General features: G+C 44.8%; 3 protein-coding genes across 5 annotated transcripts in view; 1 reads left to right on the forward strand and 2 right to left on the reverse strand.

Annotated features, from left to right (window-relative positions):
• Positions 1-3,363, reverse strand: part of LOC311365380 (uncharacterized protein) — a 38,645-nt gene extending 35,282 nt beyond the window's left edge. For all 3 annotated transcript variants that reach the window (XM_084484896.1, XM_084484894.1, XM_084484895.1), the window contains exon 1: positions 3,047-3,363. In XM_084484896.1, coding sequence (XP_084341022.1) covers positions 3,047-3,104 — 58 coding nt within the window. In that variant the 5' untranslated portion in view covers positions 3,105-3,363. The remainder of the gene's footprint in view (positions 1-3,046) is intronic.
• Positions 3,364-7,568: 4,205 nt separating this feature from the next.
• Positions 7,569-11,694, reverse strand: stpg1 (sperm-tail PG-rich repeat containing 1; the record flags this gene model as incomplete). The annotated part of the gene is made up of 8 exons (XM_084484851.1): positions 7,569-7,672; positions 8,937-9,130; positions 9,538-9,706; positions 9,802-9,910; positions 10,219-10,398; positions 11,132-11,230; positions 11,466-11,584; positions 11,664-11,694. The coding sequence occupies 8 exons, from the start codon at positions 11,692-11,694 to the stop codon at positions 7,602-7,604; spliced, it is 972 nt and encodes a 323-aa protein (XP_084340977.1). The 3' UTR covers positions 7,569-7,601.
• A 399-nt stretch (positions 11,695-12,093) lies between these two features.
• Positions 12,094-16,250, forward strand: meaf6 (MYST/Esa1-associated factor 6). The gene is made up of 7 exons (XM_084484568.1): positions 12,094-12,215; positions 12,690-12,805; positions 13,218-13,305; positions 13,436-13,481; positions 14,074-14,266; positions 15,308-15,341; positions 15,798-16,250. The coding sequence occupies exons 1-7, from the start codon at positions 12,126-12,128 to the stop codon at positions 15,810-15,812; spliced, it is 582 nt and encodes a 193-aa protein (XP_084340694.1). The 5' UTR covers positions 12,094-12,125; the 3' UTR covers positions 15,813-16,250.
• Positions 16,251-16,801: the final 551 nt, after the last annotated feature.

The following is a 16,801-nucleotide window of genomic DNA, read 5'->3' on the forward strand; positions in this document are numbered from 1 at the left end:
AAAGGTTGAATCCTGGAGAATCGAGGAGGGAGAGCAAAACAAGTCTGAACGTGTGAGGGGGAATCCAGTGTGGACCCTCCTACCCCTAGGCACTTGACTGGATTGTTCCAGAACACTTGGTGGTGGGATTAAGATATGGGCTACTACTATTGATAACTCATTTAGCAGACATTCTCCACCAAAGCGACCGACCTACAGAGTATTCTGATACAGGTCTTGAAGGAGCAACTATACTGGTCATAAAGGAGCTGCTAGGGGCTAGGGCTTTTGGCTCAAGGATACCCACGGGTTAGACTGAGAAGATTGAGGTTTGATTCCAGAACCTTTCATCTGCGAGTCAAACCCCCTCAACCACTCGTCCATGTTGTTCCTGATAACGTTCTTCTCGGCACGCTCTAGTTCTAAGCAGGGCCGTTCTGGAACACTTTGCGGCTGTTCCAGAACATTCTGCAGCGGGAGGTATGCGGTGGTGGTGGGTCGGCTCCGACGTGCGTCGCAGGCTTCAGAACGTGCCGCACACACACACACGCACACACACACACACACACACACACACACACACACACACACACACACACACACACACACACACACACACACAACCAGCGGATTGTCCACATCTGGCAGAACGTGCAGCTTCCCCACCACCGCTATTGTCAGTAATACACAGAGACGCTTTGAACGTGTCTTGTCTTGGCCAGGCCTGGCTCACGTGCCAAAACTACAAACTTTTGTCTCCATAAGACCCTGTGCCTCTCTCTTCCCTCATGTACTTCTTACATTATACTACTCTACACTACTCTACACAACACTACACTACACTACACTGCACTACACTACACTACACTACGCTACACTGTGTGGTTTATCGGTTGAATTTTCCATGCTGTGCCGGCTGCCACCCACCAGCACTAAAACCAAACACTCCCAGAGGAATACAAAGTAAAATGTCGACTCAAGGCAAATTTGAACCCTAACCCTACTTTAAGGCGTGTTGGGTTGTGGTTATACGTTGTGGTCTCTAAGCCAAGGAGGAGGGGGGTGGTGCTGGATGAGGAGTTCAATGGTGGATCAAAGCAGCGGAGGCAGCAGAGATGGGTTGCTGGGTGAGGGTAGTGGGCGTGGGGGGTGGAGTTAGTGGAGGAGGGGAATGGGAGAGTCACTGGGAGGGTTTAGCTCACTGGGAAAAAAAACAGGAGTGTGTCTGCCGGGCCCTAACCTGAATAAATCTGTCTGATATGAGATTAGGCGCTTTTGCTCTTTTGACTCACAAACAGGCCCGCCGGGTGCTACAAAACAAACCAACCCCATGGCTCTTCAGCAGAGAGCGACGGACTGGAGTCGGCCCAAGAGGAGGAGGAGAAGGAATGTTTCTGTTGATCTCAAACTCCTTTTTGGGTGTCTGTCCTTCCGGGCAGACGTCACACAGACACAGACACTGCCGTCTGAGCCTGGCCTGTTTCGGTAACAGGGAACAGTGAACCAAAACACAGACCCGCGCCAACGTCTCCACCGCTATCAGCTCCGATCCATCAACTCTCTCTGCACACATTTCTGGTGCATGACTGAAGTCAATATTTCACAACTATCGGTTTTGTGAGTCAAAAGAGCCGAAGGTGTCTATTATTATTTCATTAGGCACCGCAGCAACACAACAACACAATTATACCCAACCACCACACACAGACACACACAAGCACACACACACGGACACACGCATCAGTTTTCTTATGCTCTCTAATAAACGTAACAATTCGTAGACACACGCAAACACACACACACACACACACACACACACACACACACACACACACACACACACACACACACACACACACACACCTTCACCCAACACACCTACACACTGTCCACAAAGACACACACGCACACACACACACACACACACACACACACACACACTACCCAACACAAACACAGAAAAAGGACAAGTTCACACACACACACACACACACAGCCGTGGGGATTGAGGGGGTGGGGGGGGGGGGGTTCGCGGTTGAGAAGACGGGTTGTTCGCCTCTGCATTGATGAAGAGCTGCGGCAAGCAGCCTTCAGCGGTCCTCTCCTCCCCCATCGAGAGGAGAGAATACCAGGGGGGGTCTGCTATAGAAGTCACCTTCTGACGACAACAACACGCGAGAAGAGGCATAGCACACACAGGTGTTTTTAACATGTTTTTAACAGAAATCGGGTTTGTGTGAAGGGTTCTCCCGTTGTGTGCCAGTGGTCCTGCCAACATGGCCGGTTTCATCCCAGTACTTAGGGACAGCGGGTGGCTGCTGGTGGGGCTTAATGCATAGCTTTAGATCTCTCTCTCTCTCTCTCTCTCTCTCTCTCTCTCTCTCTCTCTCTCTCTCTCTCTCTCTCTCTCTCTCTCTCTCTCTCTCTCTCTCTCTCTCTCTGCGTGTTGTTGTTTGGCTGGGATATTTCTCAGAGACCTAGATGTGTGCTATAATAAACCCCGGCGGATCTCCGATTTCATGTGTGTATGCCGTGTTCGCCACAGCCTACTGACTAACACCTTGGCTCTGCCCCCATACGACAGAGAGGACCGCGGTAACGGAGACCACCCTGGGACCCTGAGAGATCTGGTTCAGACCCCTGGCTGGGGACTAGAAGGACAGCGGTATGGACAGAGGGCACCGGTTGTCATTTTTCCAATACATACATGCAACAAAAAAAATAAGCAGACGGTTTCTCTCGTTTGACGTCAGGCTTCATTCGTCAGCCTATAGGATGACACAGCTGGCGCAAAGATGCCCAATCCAGATGCCAGATTTCATTACAGTATGATCGCATATAACGTCCCACATCTCGAGGTAACATTGGGTAATTTACAGATCACGTGAGATCACACATGTCATTTCACAATGTTATGGGAGACACGTCAGCAGTAGATGTGTTGGATTCACAAGCCCAGTCTAATGTGACCCATCTGGGTCTGAGATGGGCTGATACCAACACCATCCTCCGACCACCAGAGCTCCCCAACGCTGACCCGTTCGGCCTCCACCATCCCACTACTCACATTTCTCTGTCAGCTTCAGTTTCTCCTCGAAATCATTCCCGAGCTCCTTATAATCCATGTTTGTGTGTTCAGGCAGTGAGTCTCAGTCCCGTTCCCCTCGCTGTCATTCCTCAGTGCCGACGCACAGGAGATGAAACTCCCGCTGCAGCAACACGCCCTCTGGAGATCCGACCGGGAGCCCGGGGGAAAGGGGAGTAAAAAGATAAGAAATTTAGCAGTCCGGGGATAGGAAAAAACAAAAGGAAGCAGGCCAGATGAGATACGTGTCGTGGTGGTCAGTGGACACGGTGTCAAACGGCCTGTGAGCAGCCGGCCAGTGACCGAGGAGACGGAGAGTGGATCCAGACGGGGCGCAGGGAGAAGTGTTGCCAGATTGGGCCATATTTCCAGCCCAACCTGGCAACACTGGCTGCAGCGCACTGGAGCCAGGGTTGCCAAATTGGGAGGGAAATCTTTCCCAATCTGGCAACACTAGCAGGGAGGTGCGTCCGGATCGTGCCATCTTTTTGGGGAAAAAGGGGAAAAGAAAATGCAGCAACTCCACGAAAGTTTATAGTAGATACAGAGTACAGTGTGTAACGCGTGTTAGTTGGGGTGTGGCTGATATGGGGGGATGGTGATGTAGTGTACTCAAGACTTTGTGATATGAGAATATGGTGATAGTGAATGGTAGAATCCGTCAGGGTCCTCAACTCTGGGCTACTTATTTAGTTGGCAGTAAAAGTTCACCCAGCAGTCGTTACATGTGTATAACATTACGCGTCGGCGTAATTACGAATGCAATTAACTTTGAATGGACTGTTCCATTTATGTTATTTTCTTAGAAAAGTTATGAATCAAGTACCCGATTGCCAACAGTCTCTAAAACCATAGTCACCGAGGAAAGACCACGTTATTAATTTGCTATTATAGGCAATTATATTTGTGTGTATGGGTGTATGGTGGTGATAACCACATACATAAATAATAAACCAAAAACAGTATACTGGAACAGCAAAATATTAACCCGATCCATTACTCTAATAGCAATATGTTATATAAATATTGATCAAAATATATTAATTTAAGTCTCCTAGATGCATGCATCTATTGAAAGAAATAAACGAATATGTGTGGCTAATAGCTATATCCATCAGTTAAGCAGGCCATGAGGGTCTCACCATGCAATGTACTCACTGGTTTTGATAACCATGGTGGGGGACTTCGATGTGAATCGGGGAGGAGGAGACAAAATATCGGAGTGGGTTAATCAATGAGTGAATCGCCCTTAAAAAGTTTCACTCTATCACTCACTCTTTTGTTTAATGTTTTGAAAGACAATTTACACACACACACACACACACACACACACACACACACACACACACACACACACACACACACACACACACACACATATTTATATATATATTGTATATGTAAATGTGGTTCACCAAACTTTACAACTTAAGTTTGATAACACTGGGTTTGAGAACAGGTCCCCATTGTCTCCAGCCCCTCCAGTTACATGACTGGAGATGTCAGACTGGGCCAGTAGGGCTGCAGGGTTCCTGTGAACATCGTTCACAATAAGGAAAACACAGAGTTTATTGCTGAATTTACGCAACACTTTGATTCACCACAATCACTCCCATTCAAAACTCTTATCTACGAGGGGCCGATCCCGATCAATAAAGGCACTCATTGTGGTCGCCATGACGGTATTAGAGCACCGATGACGCCACAAGGAGAAACAGATCTGGCCCCCCTGGCTATGACCCTAGACTCTGCCTCCCCCTTCTCCCCCGCCCTCCTCCCCCCCTCACACCCCCTCTCTCCCCGGGCCGTCTATTTATATTTCCAACGTTATGACTTTGCTTTCTGCAGATCTTAGATCTTGACCATGGGAGAAGAAGAACAGCCTATCTCTGCTCTGGTTCACAGGCAAAGTATTCTGTGATACTTATTCATATTATTCAATGGTACATAACAATAAAACATAGGTTTGTAGCTTTGAATCATTTTATTTATTTTGTTAAGTGTATCATGGTGCCTGTCTGAGTATTTTATACCTGCAGCTACATTTTCATTCATTCATTCATTTCATTTCAATTTTCATTTCACTGTATACTTAAAAAAAGTAAAAATAAAACTCTGGAATCTTGATTCTAAATGTCAGCGTCTGTAATACATCCATAATAAATAACCGGCAGAACCAATGAACCACTGCACCCATGTAGTGCCAGACACCAAACACAATCCTCCTCTCGGCTACAGACTCTCAGGAAAAATCTGTTCAACATCACCTTATACGTAAGTCTCACCCTCCCAAAAACGAGCAACCTTTACTTAGAATTTTGATATTAAAATATGCACTTCCTCTCTGTTTAAGTGATTTTTGTCACGCTTCAGTCTTGGTTGTTGTATTTTGTGTTGACTATAATGACTAATGAATACTTCTTCGTCGTCTAGAGCCAGTGGGCCCAGTCAAACCACACACCGAGTCCAGCCTGCATCCCTCTAATCTTAAGACAAAGAGCTACCTAAACACCATCTCCTTTGGGGGGTACTGTTCCAACTCGTCTTCCCTCACTGACTGATCTCAGTGCTCAGAAGGCACCTCTGTAAACCACAGAGGTATGCATCTCTAGACTCCCCACCCCCTACTGTAGACGCCCCCACACCACCAGAATTCCAATGCAACTACACCCAAAAGTCAACGGTGGGTGGTAACACGTTTTTATGTGCTTCTGTATAAAACCTGGCAAAATTCTCAAACAAAACCCTAAAACATAGTTTTTAAGTTTTTGCTTTCATTTTGAGCGATAGACTCATACACATTTAAATCCACCTCTGAAATGTATCTCTGTGATTCAGTTATCGCTTGTTTTATATTGTAAGTTCAAACTCATTTTATGTAGTTCTTGTTGTGTCGTTTACACGAAATGCGCCACATAAATAAAGTTTCACAGCTCAGTCTTGACCACCACCACACCCTAAAACCCATCTTCGTGCGACTTCCCCTGAACCTAGGACCCATACGACAAGCCAAAGTGAACTTCCATTTTATCCAAACTGCCGACGAGCCGAAACGCTCCCTCTCTGCTCTCTCTCGGTAAATGACCCAAATAAACAATGGCTTGTGATTTTCCAGGGCGCATCATTAGCAGAGTGTTCGTCTAAGCAGTCACACTCTTTATATATCCTCAGCTGCCACAGCGTGGGAGCGGGGCTGTGGCAGTTGCTGCCGCATGGAGCTCCAGGAACTCCAGAGCTGGATTTAATGCACAGACCCAGACAATGATCTCTGAAGGGCAGAGGATGACGGGATCCCCAGCACCTGAACCACCTACAGATGACCTGGTTAATGGAGTCATATTTTTTTCACATACTTTTAGTGGGCAGAACCGTGTCATATCTGATCAGTTTAGCACTAAAGAAAATGCAAGTCGAAAATGCAAGTGAATGACGTGCTAGTGATAGGGGGCAGGATGATCTAGTGGTTTAGGGTTCAGAAGGTTCTTGGTTCGAAACCCTTATCCTAAGGATACCTGAACACATCCTTGCGCAAGAGGCCGAACGGCCTTCTTCTTATTAATGACATGCATCTAAAGTAAAATCACTCTAACTTACTATGGATTGAAATGCCTGATAAAGGATTATATATGACGATTATGAGTCGTAAATCATAATATAATGTAATTTACGAACCATGTCGTTCATTAATGACAAACTAAACATTGGAGACAGCTGTTGTATTCACATGCATGGGCCTTTTAATGGGATTATCATGGGTCATATAGTATGAAGCGGGCAAGCAGTTCCTGGGCCTGAGCCAAGCCCTGCCCCGTGATGGCAGATGATTCCATCTGTGATTTGGGTTCAGCTCTCCCCCCAGTCACACGCATTGTTCACATACGCCGTCACCGACCGTACCCCGGCTCCCGTCCCTGGCAGTTGGCATGGCTGTGTCACCTCCAGCTCTCAGCTGTTGCCGTGCCGTGCTGGTGCTGGATATCGGTGACAGCAGCAACAGTTGCCAGGGAACGGCAAAAACAGTTGCCAGGGACAACAGTGTCTGCTATGACAATCTGAAGTGAAGTCGATCAACGTTTGCGTTTGATTAGAAATTCCAATCTATAGATCTATGGAATATATACTATATATTTATATATATATATATATATATTTAATTCTTGAGGCTTTATAAAGCTTCAATATACAGCAATATATATATATTAGTTCTTGAAGATTTACAAATGTGGGAAGCATTATATAAATATTGTTCAGTAAACTAGTTAAATATCCTATATACAATTCCATCTATCAATGACATCATTCTATGTCATCAAATAACTTGACAGTGAAATAAGCATTTGCTTTTGTTTATTATTCTAGAGGCCGATGTGTCAAGACAGAATACGGAGCATGTCCGGAACATCGCATTACGATACACTATTTATACGCACCATGTGGTGTGTCTGTGTGTGGGTTGTGCGTGAATGCCTCCGCATGCGAGAGATGTGACAACCCGAATGGAGACCGCACAGAACACATGTCCACAGGTTCAGGGTGTTTACACGGGATTCCAGATCTTGGAGTTGTACAAAAATGACTTCTTTGATAACTTCTGTGGTTCGTAATAACCTGGAAGAAACAAGACAGCAAGATGAATCGAATGCATTTTCGTGAATATATGAATACTGATAGATATACGACTAATGTAAGTCAGAAGGCTGGGTGAAGATTAAAGTGTAGAATCACTGACTGACACTGAATTACACTGAACACTATGAAATCTTCATATTAATCACTCTTCACGTTTACTATTAAGTCATTCAGCATCTTAGCCAAAGTGCCCTTGATTCAGATCCACGTCATTAAGGCCCCTTCCCATTACTCTCCCCTTAACGAGAACACTTGCTTTGAGTTCCCTCCACAGTAAAGTGACATTGAAGATCTTTCCCTATGAAATGGGACACCACTATAATTAATATTATGCAAATTAGCATAGCGAACCTGCTCCCCTACGTCACGTGCAGCATCAACGTGTCTACACTACAGGAAGAAGCCTACTACTATTTTCATTCACATCTTAAAATGTGACCCTTGTGTCAAATAAATAAGATGACCTACACATTCAGATCGTATAGTTAAATCCAGTCTATGGGTACATATTTAACATAATGTATAACTGTTTATAACTGTTTGAGAAACATGGAAAAATTGCAGCTTGTTGAGTTCGCAAGGTATCCTGGGTAATTTGTGATACTCCCTTAGCTGCAAGTGAGGTACCGAGCTGGCTAGTTGCCAAGGGATGATTTTAAGGGAAAATAGGCCCTCCCTCTTGCTTCCTAAGTATTGGAACACCCTACCCCTCCATGGGAACGCACAAATTCCAGGGCTAGGGCTCAAATCTAGGGCTAGGGGGAGTAATGGGACGGGGCCTAAGAAGCAGGTAGGGCTGAGGGCATCTTGCTCTAGGAGGCCTACAGGTTAGACTGCAGACTCAGTACATTTTGGCTTAGCGTGAAACACCCAAACCACTACTCTACCCTCCAGCTCCCTAAGACCTCTCCAAAGACCATAGTATAGTAAAGTAAAGTAAAGTATAGTACAGTATAGAGTAGTACAGTACGGTACTGTATAGTACAGTACCATATAGTACAGTATAATATAGTATAGTACAGTATAATACAGTATAGTACAGTTTAGTCTAGTACAGTATAGTACAGTACAGTATGGTATAGTACAGTACAGTATAGTATGGTATAGTATAGTATAGTACAGTATGGTATAGTACAGTACAGTATAGTATAGTATAGTACAGTATAGTATGGTATAGTAAAGTATAGTACAGTACAGTATAGTATAGCTCTAAACTAGAAGCCAGCCTTTAGTCTCTCTGTACCTGGGCCCGGGCCGGCCTGCCTGGTCCAGACCCCCTGCGGACTGCGTTGGGTCCCCGAGAGGAAGGCCGCTGTGGACGCGGGGTGCCTGTCGGGGCCCTCGTAGTCCACCAGGTCATACTGACCCGGACCGGGGTAGGCAGGGCCCTTGGGAATCAACGGGGCGGGCATGGCCATCACCAGGACACGTCTCCTCCTGGAGGAGCAAATGGAGGAATAAACGCTGTCCAAAATAAATGCAGTTCATCCATATAAATGACAAAACACTATTTTGTCATTTAATACATTTACACTACATTCTGTAATTAAGCAGACGCTTAATTACTTAATTAAGAGGCAGGTAGGTGTGAGGACATCTTGCTTAAGGATGCCTATAGATATATGGACATCGGGGATCGAACCCAGATCCTCTCGGCTGGGAGCCGAAAACTCTAGTCATGACACCATCCTGCCCACTTAGATTTTTATTGTAAATCTTTAGGCACGATCCAATCCAAAGGAAGTCGACTGTGCCCTCAATAGGGCCAGGACAGGACGTAGCCGAAATGTTCTGGGTTCGATCCCGCACGTCCACAGTCTGTGATAAAGTGTAGTCAGACTCACAGCAGGGTGGGTCTCCTCAGGGGGTCCGGGGTCTGGTGGAGGTTGTATGCCCCAGGACCGGGAACCTTGTGATCCACCTCAGCCGGGAACCTCGAAGACTTGGATTTGAAAGGAGACGTGGCGGCTATCGGGCTGTTCTGGGTCACGGTGCAGCTGACCTGGTAGTGGCCTGGGAAGGCAGACAGAAGTGGCTTTGAAACAAGATGCTAAGTGCTGGGGACTCTGGGGATATTGAGGGGATAGAGAGAGAGGGGTGATGCCTACATGGAGACGGGAGGTTTGGGTTTAGGGCCAAACTACAACGTTTTGTTCTGGAGAGGAAGGTACAGGAGCCCTTTGACTGGAAGTTTCCACCAGAATTACTGCAAGATACCTGTTAAATATGGACAAAACGCTGTAAGGTATTATAAGTTCAATCCAGAAATCTTTGCTTGAACTTACATAAAACAGTGAGAATTAAACCACTATGAACTAGTGTTCCTAAAAATGTTTTGAAGGAAATCTAATATAATGTATAGAAAATATTTATATTAATATAAATCAGTATGAATGTCTGCTGCCCTCTACAGCTTGATATAGTGCAGCAGATTTGTAATAAAACAAATCAAACTTTTTAACAAAGAGAAATGATCTACACAATATGTTTATTTTTTACGGCCCCTTCTAAATCGACCCACGTACATCATACTGATCTGGGCCTGGTGTTCTGAACTTGGGCCCCAGTACTGGAATGGCCACTGGAGCTCTGAAGGTCCGGGAGAACCCCCGTCCGAAGCTGTGCTGGGCAATGGGGGAGGACTGCAGGTTGTATGAGTCGGGGCCGGGGGGCCCTCTCTTGTGGTGCCAGGGGGCTCTTGGGACCTGGGGTGGAAGGGGCCAACGTTCAAGTATCAAATTCGTCATATTTACATTTACATTTACATTGAGGGCATTTAGCAGACGCTTTTATCCAAAGCGACTTACAATAAGTACATTTGTCAGAAGAAAGAGAAACAATATATTGCTGTTGGTACAGTACAGTCCAGATATTCATAGAAACAAATGCCAAGCAGTTACAATTGCTAGGTTAATCAATTCTCCATATTCAACAAAGATGCGCTACACAATGCTAAGTACAAAATAGTCGTATGCGCATTAATGAACAGCATAAAGAGGTCATTAATAACCAAATAAATGAACATGAGGCCTGCTCTATGGTGCAACACGTACCAAAGAACAAAATATATATGTAATATAAGTTGGTAATGTATTAACCTCAGATGGGACATTAAGGTACAGGTAAGGTAATAAAACAAAATAAGAAATGCAAGCACACACACAGGGTGACCTTTGCTGCACTGTTATAAACCTTCATTTATTTTTGTACTAATACTCCTAGGACTGACGACAAGGAGCAGTCAGGAGTAAATCCCTTAATGCCCACAGGTTCTGGGTCAAACCCCTGTCTATCTGTAGAGACCCATGTCCACATACTGCTCATCAACGACTCTAAATACATCCTCTGGAAGTCCCTCTGGATAGATGTGTCGGTGACGAGGCACTAATTAGCTAATAGACTTGATGAGGTCATGAGGAGTACGAGGGTGTGAGAGACCTTGGAGGGGAAGCTGGTCGTGCCCTTCTTAGAGAAGGAAGGACTGAAGGTCTCAGCCGACGGGAGGGGGCAATAGGTTCCTGGGCCTGGGTTCTCGTTCTGAAACAAGACAGGTGTCAACATAATGGAAATTTGTGTTTTTATGGTGATACTCACCATAAAAAAATATGAGTATTATTATGGTGAGTATCTGTCCATTTACACTGTAAATGGAAAGATACTCAACATAATAATACAAATGTTCTATTATGTATATTATGTATGTATGTATGTTCTACTATTAGCTGTACATGTACAGTGAATGAGTGGCAAGGATGTGCTCTGAGTTTCCTACCAGGTTATCCAGTGAGAACCTCTTGGACTGTGAAGAGAATCCCTTCTTCTCCTCATTGTCGACCACCACCGTTTGGTACTTTGATGGGATCGAACACGTGTGACCTGCTATACTACAGACTATTTGAAGGTCAAAAGTTTATATCAGGAGGCGTTTATCCCATATGATTTTTTTTTACAGAAGCTACAGGAAACTCACCATCAGATCTTCCTGTGCATATTCTCCCCATGGTTTACTGTGAAAACATGCAAAAATCCTCAGTTTGAATCCGCATTGTGTGCTAAAGCCCTATTTAAAATAGAAATGAGCAAAGGTACAAGTCCACTTTGACAAAACCAAAACCCATAATAATAAGACACAAAAACTCCCTCTATCATTGCAACAGTTGAGGGCCCCACGGCACACACACATACACACACACACAACACAACCGTTTCTACAACCCAATATGTTGCTATGACAACCTAAACACCCACCTGATAGTGCTACACTCACCTGATGGTGCCACTAATTTTTTATCAGTGGCGAATCTGAAAACAGGGGGCCGCGCCTCGTGTTGTCCTTTAGCGCCCCCCGGCGGTGGACGCACCGCCGCGCTACTACTTTCGGCGGGGCCCGTGTTGTGCTCTCCCCAGTCAGAGTGGCTCTCTAGTTTTCATCATGGCGATGCATGCGAAGGCAACTCCACCACAGATCCCCGACACACGTCGGGAGCTGGCGGAACTGGTGAAAAGGAAACAAGAACTCGCCGTATGTTGGTTTTATTTAATCTCCACGGACTCGGTTTTGATTACACCGGCGGGCTTTAGGGAGGTGAAGTTGCCGGGTTTGTGGCGCGCAGGGCGCTAGGCCCCCGCGGACTGCTAAGCTAAGCTACATTTGTAACCCATTGGCATTGGTTAGCGTGAGCTGTCGGCTAAATAACACCGTCCGGGTGAGCGGTGCTAGATGCTAATGTGAATTAGCATTTATCATAAGCTATTTATACCAATAAGGTAGAGAGAATGCATTGGGATTTCAGTGTTCCCAGTCCATCCGAGCAATCTTCGTCACGTAGTTTTAAGTGTGCCTGTTGGAAAGTTGTTAGATTCATACGAAATGGTGTGAAACGTTATGAGTATAAAGGCGTTATATGTCTAAATGTAGCCTGCGTGAGGAGCCGGTTGTTTGGTTGTACAGCTGACTGCAGTGTAAACTATTGACATCTTGTGTTTTCATATCAAGGAGACGTTAGTGAACTTGGAAAGACAGATCTATGCCTTTGAGGGCAGCTACCTAGAAGACACCCAGATGTATGGCAACATCATCAGAGGATGGGACAGATACCTCACCAACCAAAAGTAAGTCATCATCATTGAATATACTCGTTTTCTATCATGGGTGACTAGTGAACGCAATAATTCTTCAACTCTGCTTTCAATGTGTGTTTCTGAGCTTCATTTCCATGCCTGATTTATCATTTATCCAGTCTATTGATCAACTGTACAGTATGGATCACATGCTTTAGTATTTGTGTCTTTGCTTAAAAGCTTGATAATCATAGTTTTTATCCACGGTTGTTATGCTATAGCCTGTTTCAACCTACTAACTGACCCATATCAAAGAGGCAGTTTTTATTTGCTAATGAATAACCAAAGTATTACGTGATTCACACATAAATACATATATTTTGTGAATGTGTGACTAATGCTTAGTGCTTAGAGACCTTGGTGCAAAAAATAAATAGTGTGTCTTATTTTCTTCCCGAAACAGGAATTCTAATAGTAAAACTGACAGACGAAATCGGAAATTTAAAGAAGCGGAGCGTTTGTTCAGCAAGTCGTCAGTTACGTCGGTAGCGGTGAGTTCCGGTCAATTCCTTGTCATTGCACTAAAATGGAATCAGATTATACTCTTACTTCCCTAGCATTCGTTGTCATTCTGGAACCTTCCTAGACGACCACTAACGCCATATCTCTTTGATCCAACAGGCAGTGTGCGCACTTGGGGGAATACCTGATCACATGAACGAGAAACGTGAGTTCACCGCCCGCTAGCCATCATCTGTTGCTGGTGGTGTTCATGATGGTGTTGGATGTTAGTGGTGGTGGTGGTGTAGTCGTGGTGGTGGAGGTAATGTTGATGGTAGATTTAGTGTTGGAGGTCATGTAAGTAGTAGTAGTGGTGGAGGTGATGATGATGGTGGTAGTAGTAGTATTGTTGGAGGTGGTGGTGGTGGTAGTAGTAGTAGTAGTATTGTTGGAGGTAATGATGGTGGTAGTAGTATTGATGGAGGTAATGTTGGTGGTGGTAGTACTAGTAGTTGTGGAGGTGAAGTTGGTGGTAGTGGTGATTGAAGAAGCAGTGTTGGCATTGACCGCTACAGGGTAATGGTGGAGGTGTTGGTAATGGCTTTGGCTGTGGTGGTGTTGGGTAGGTGGTTGTAAATTAATATCCGTAGTCATGGTGGTAGACCTAGTCTTGGGTGGTGCTAGTGATGGAGGTAGTGTTGGTAATGGATGTGGTGGTGGTGTTGGTTGTAAATATTCATAGTTAGTGATGAAGTCAGTGGTCTTTCTTTATCACCACGGACGTTGGTTGCTGATGTTCTCTCTCCTCGGTTCCCCAGGAGAACCGGGCAGCGGGACGGAGAGCGACGCCTCGCCGGACCTCCAGAACCAGGAGAACGAGCCCAGCCAGGAGGACACGGAGGACGGGGACGGCGCCCTACAGGACCTCAAGCCCCAGAAGGCGGCTTCCTCCTCCTCCACGGGCAGTCACCACGGCAACCACAAGAAGAGGAAGAACAAGAACCGACACAGGTATGGCTGCCGCGACCAACGCCGTCGTGCCACGGCCCGGCCGCACGTCTCCTCTCCCACGGCTCTAGCGCCGTCCGCTGGGGTTACCGTGGGCAACTAACAAGTTTAATCGAAAAAGTGTAAAGAATTGTATTTTGAAATTAACAATATTTACCTGGTAAATGTTGTGTTCAAATTCTCAAACTCTGAAACATAGTCTCTAAAGAAACACTAGTTTGAATATTAGTCATGCAACACTCTGAACAAGATAAAGATGTCATTTTGACATGAGACTGTTACCCTTCAACTAAACCACCACAATACTGTTGACTCATGACATGCAGGAAGGTTGTATTATGTGTGTCAAGTCATGGTTAACTTCTGATAACAGTGTGGGTACCTACCTGATTGATGGTAGCTCTCTGTGCTAAGTGCTAACAACCACAAGGGTTTACTAACACCACTGCTCTCTCCCTCCTCCTCTAATGCTGCTCCCAGCCCTTCTGCCATGTTTGATTATGACTTTGAGTAAGTCTGACTTCCACTTCCTGTGGCATTTGACATCCTGCCTGCTGCCGACCTCATCCCCATCTTTTTCTTCTTCCTGTCGCTTCTAATTTGTTTTCATTCCATTTGGATGTGTTCAAGATTAGACGGACCCCGCTGGTTCTCCAGTCAAACTGCATGCCCACCACCACTGTGCGACACACATACACACACCTATAACCGTCTTGCCTCCATTTGATGCTCTGGTTTTTCATGCTCATATCCCACGGAGTTAAAGTTGTTTTCATATTTTTTTTTATTTCTCCGCAACATTTTCTTTTAACTCTGTTTGGTATACTCTTCTTCAGAATCAAACCTAATTTCTCTGGTGGCATGTAAATGGTCGACAGTGACAGTTTGTTTAAATGCAAACGTATGTCGTTTGGTTGGTCACTGTGAGGTTCCGCCATCAAAAATAAAAACGCTGCTCTGTTCATCGCCGTGGTTGCCGTCAAAGGAGGTGCTCCGGCTTCACCCAGGGGCCTAATTGTATACTTCTGTTTGCTTCTGTCACAGGTTCGACATGAAGGTGAACAAGAAACCACGAGCGGTAAGTAGCGCTGGTCACGCCGGCCATCTTGTTACTTTGTTTATTTTCCGTTACAAAAATGTTTGCTTTAAGTATTTGTGTGATTCCTTAAAGGTCCCATATTATACCACCAGGTGTGAGTGTGATTAGCCGTTACAAGTCGTTTTGAAAATCTGCCTCTTCTCACACGTGGGTGTGTCAAACTAGGTATATGATGGTTAGATGAGCAACGTTTGCTACAGTCCACTGGGTAGGCTGGTGGACTGATCCATCCAGCACACATCTAGGTGGACACTTCCACTTGGGATGTCACTAAAACACAGGAAGAGGTTTTCAAAACTACTATACCACACCTGGTTGTATAATACAAGACCTTAAAGATTCAAAGTACATTATCAGCATGGAAAAAAAGTGATCTCAAAAAGTGAGATAAGGTACAACATAAGATACAAAGTAATAATTATGTCTTCCCAACAGGACTTCTCTACCTGATTGGTTGGATCAACTGGACTGGGCACGGGGAAGAAGAAGACCTAATAGTGACTCTTTCTGGACTATTGTCTGCTCTCTCTGCGCCTTTTGGTGGTCGTCCATTTTGTTTTTGTCCTGTTTTATTTCTGCCTGTATCGTGTATAGTTCTTAAACCATTCCCCTCGTTTGCCCGCCATTTTTCCATGGTTTTGTGATGAATGCCTTTACCTACAAATAAAAGCTGTGTGACCTATTCGAGCTCAGCCAGGGCTACTTGAAGTGGAGCGCTCAATGACGTCATATTGTATAGTGTTAAAATCAACATATTTATTATCCCAGTCTCATGTTTCCTCAGTGTAACAAAACAATTATTTTGGTTAGCATTTCGTAGTCTTAGCGTTATACCTCCTTCTGACGAGAGCTTCTTTTATTCCACAAACTTCTTTTTCATAAAAATTGTAATAAAAGATCAAGATATCACATTGTCACGTGTTCTTATTAGGCTGAAACAATCGACTTCTAACGTGTATAGTTTAGGACTATACGTATAAGAGAAGGTGCTGCACACTCCGAGTTACAATTTGTAAAGTTTTTAATTGATCAGGGTGATAACGTTTCAGCCTGTTACGGCCTTCATCAGATCACAATAACACACGACAAACAAAATGTCAGTCATATACACTGGGTAAAGATTGATTTAAATTAAGCAATCAGAGAGTCGGCTGATCACGATAGTTTAGGACTATACACGTCATATAGGTGGTTCTCAAATGGGGGTACTTGTACAACGCCAGGGGAGGGCACTGGCGTTTTGCTTAGTATTTAGCCAACCCTTACATGAAGCACAGGTATGTTTCTCACTAAATTGTGAGTATTTGTACCCTTTTCATGTTCATGTTTTCACTGCCAAATAGAATAAACATTACTTTTGTTAATTTCTTTTTTTCTCCCAAAAAATGTTTTGTGCAAGTGAAGAGGGTACTCAGCTAAAAAAATATCTTGGGAGTACA

Source organism: Micromesistius poutassou, assembly GCF_964030765.1.
Source record: "Micromesistius poutassou genome assembly, chromosome: 20".
Classification (NCBI taxonomy): domain Eukaryota; kingdom Metazoa; phylum Chordata; class Actinopteri; order Gadiformes; family Gadidae; genus Micromesistius; species Micromesistius poutassou.

Excerpts from the sequence above, each read along its gene's own strand:
- meaf6 (XM_084484568.1), top strand. The coding sequence starts at position 12,126 with ATGGCGATGCATGCGAAGGCAACTCCACCACAGATCCCCGACACACGT. Across the intron at positions 13,482-14,073 it reads TGATCACATGAACGAGAAAC|GAGAACCGGGCAGCGGGACG; the intron begins GTGAGTTCACCG and ends TCGGTTCCCCAG. Across the intron at positions 14,267-15,307 it reads AAGAACAAGAACCGACACAG|GTTCGACATGAAGGTGAACA; the intron begins GTATGGCTGCCG and ends CTTCTGTCACAG.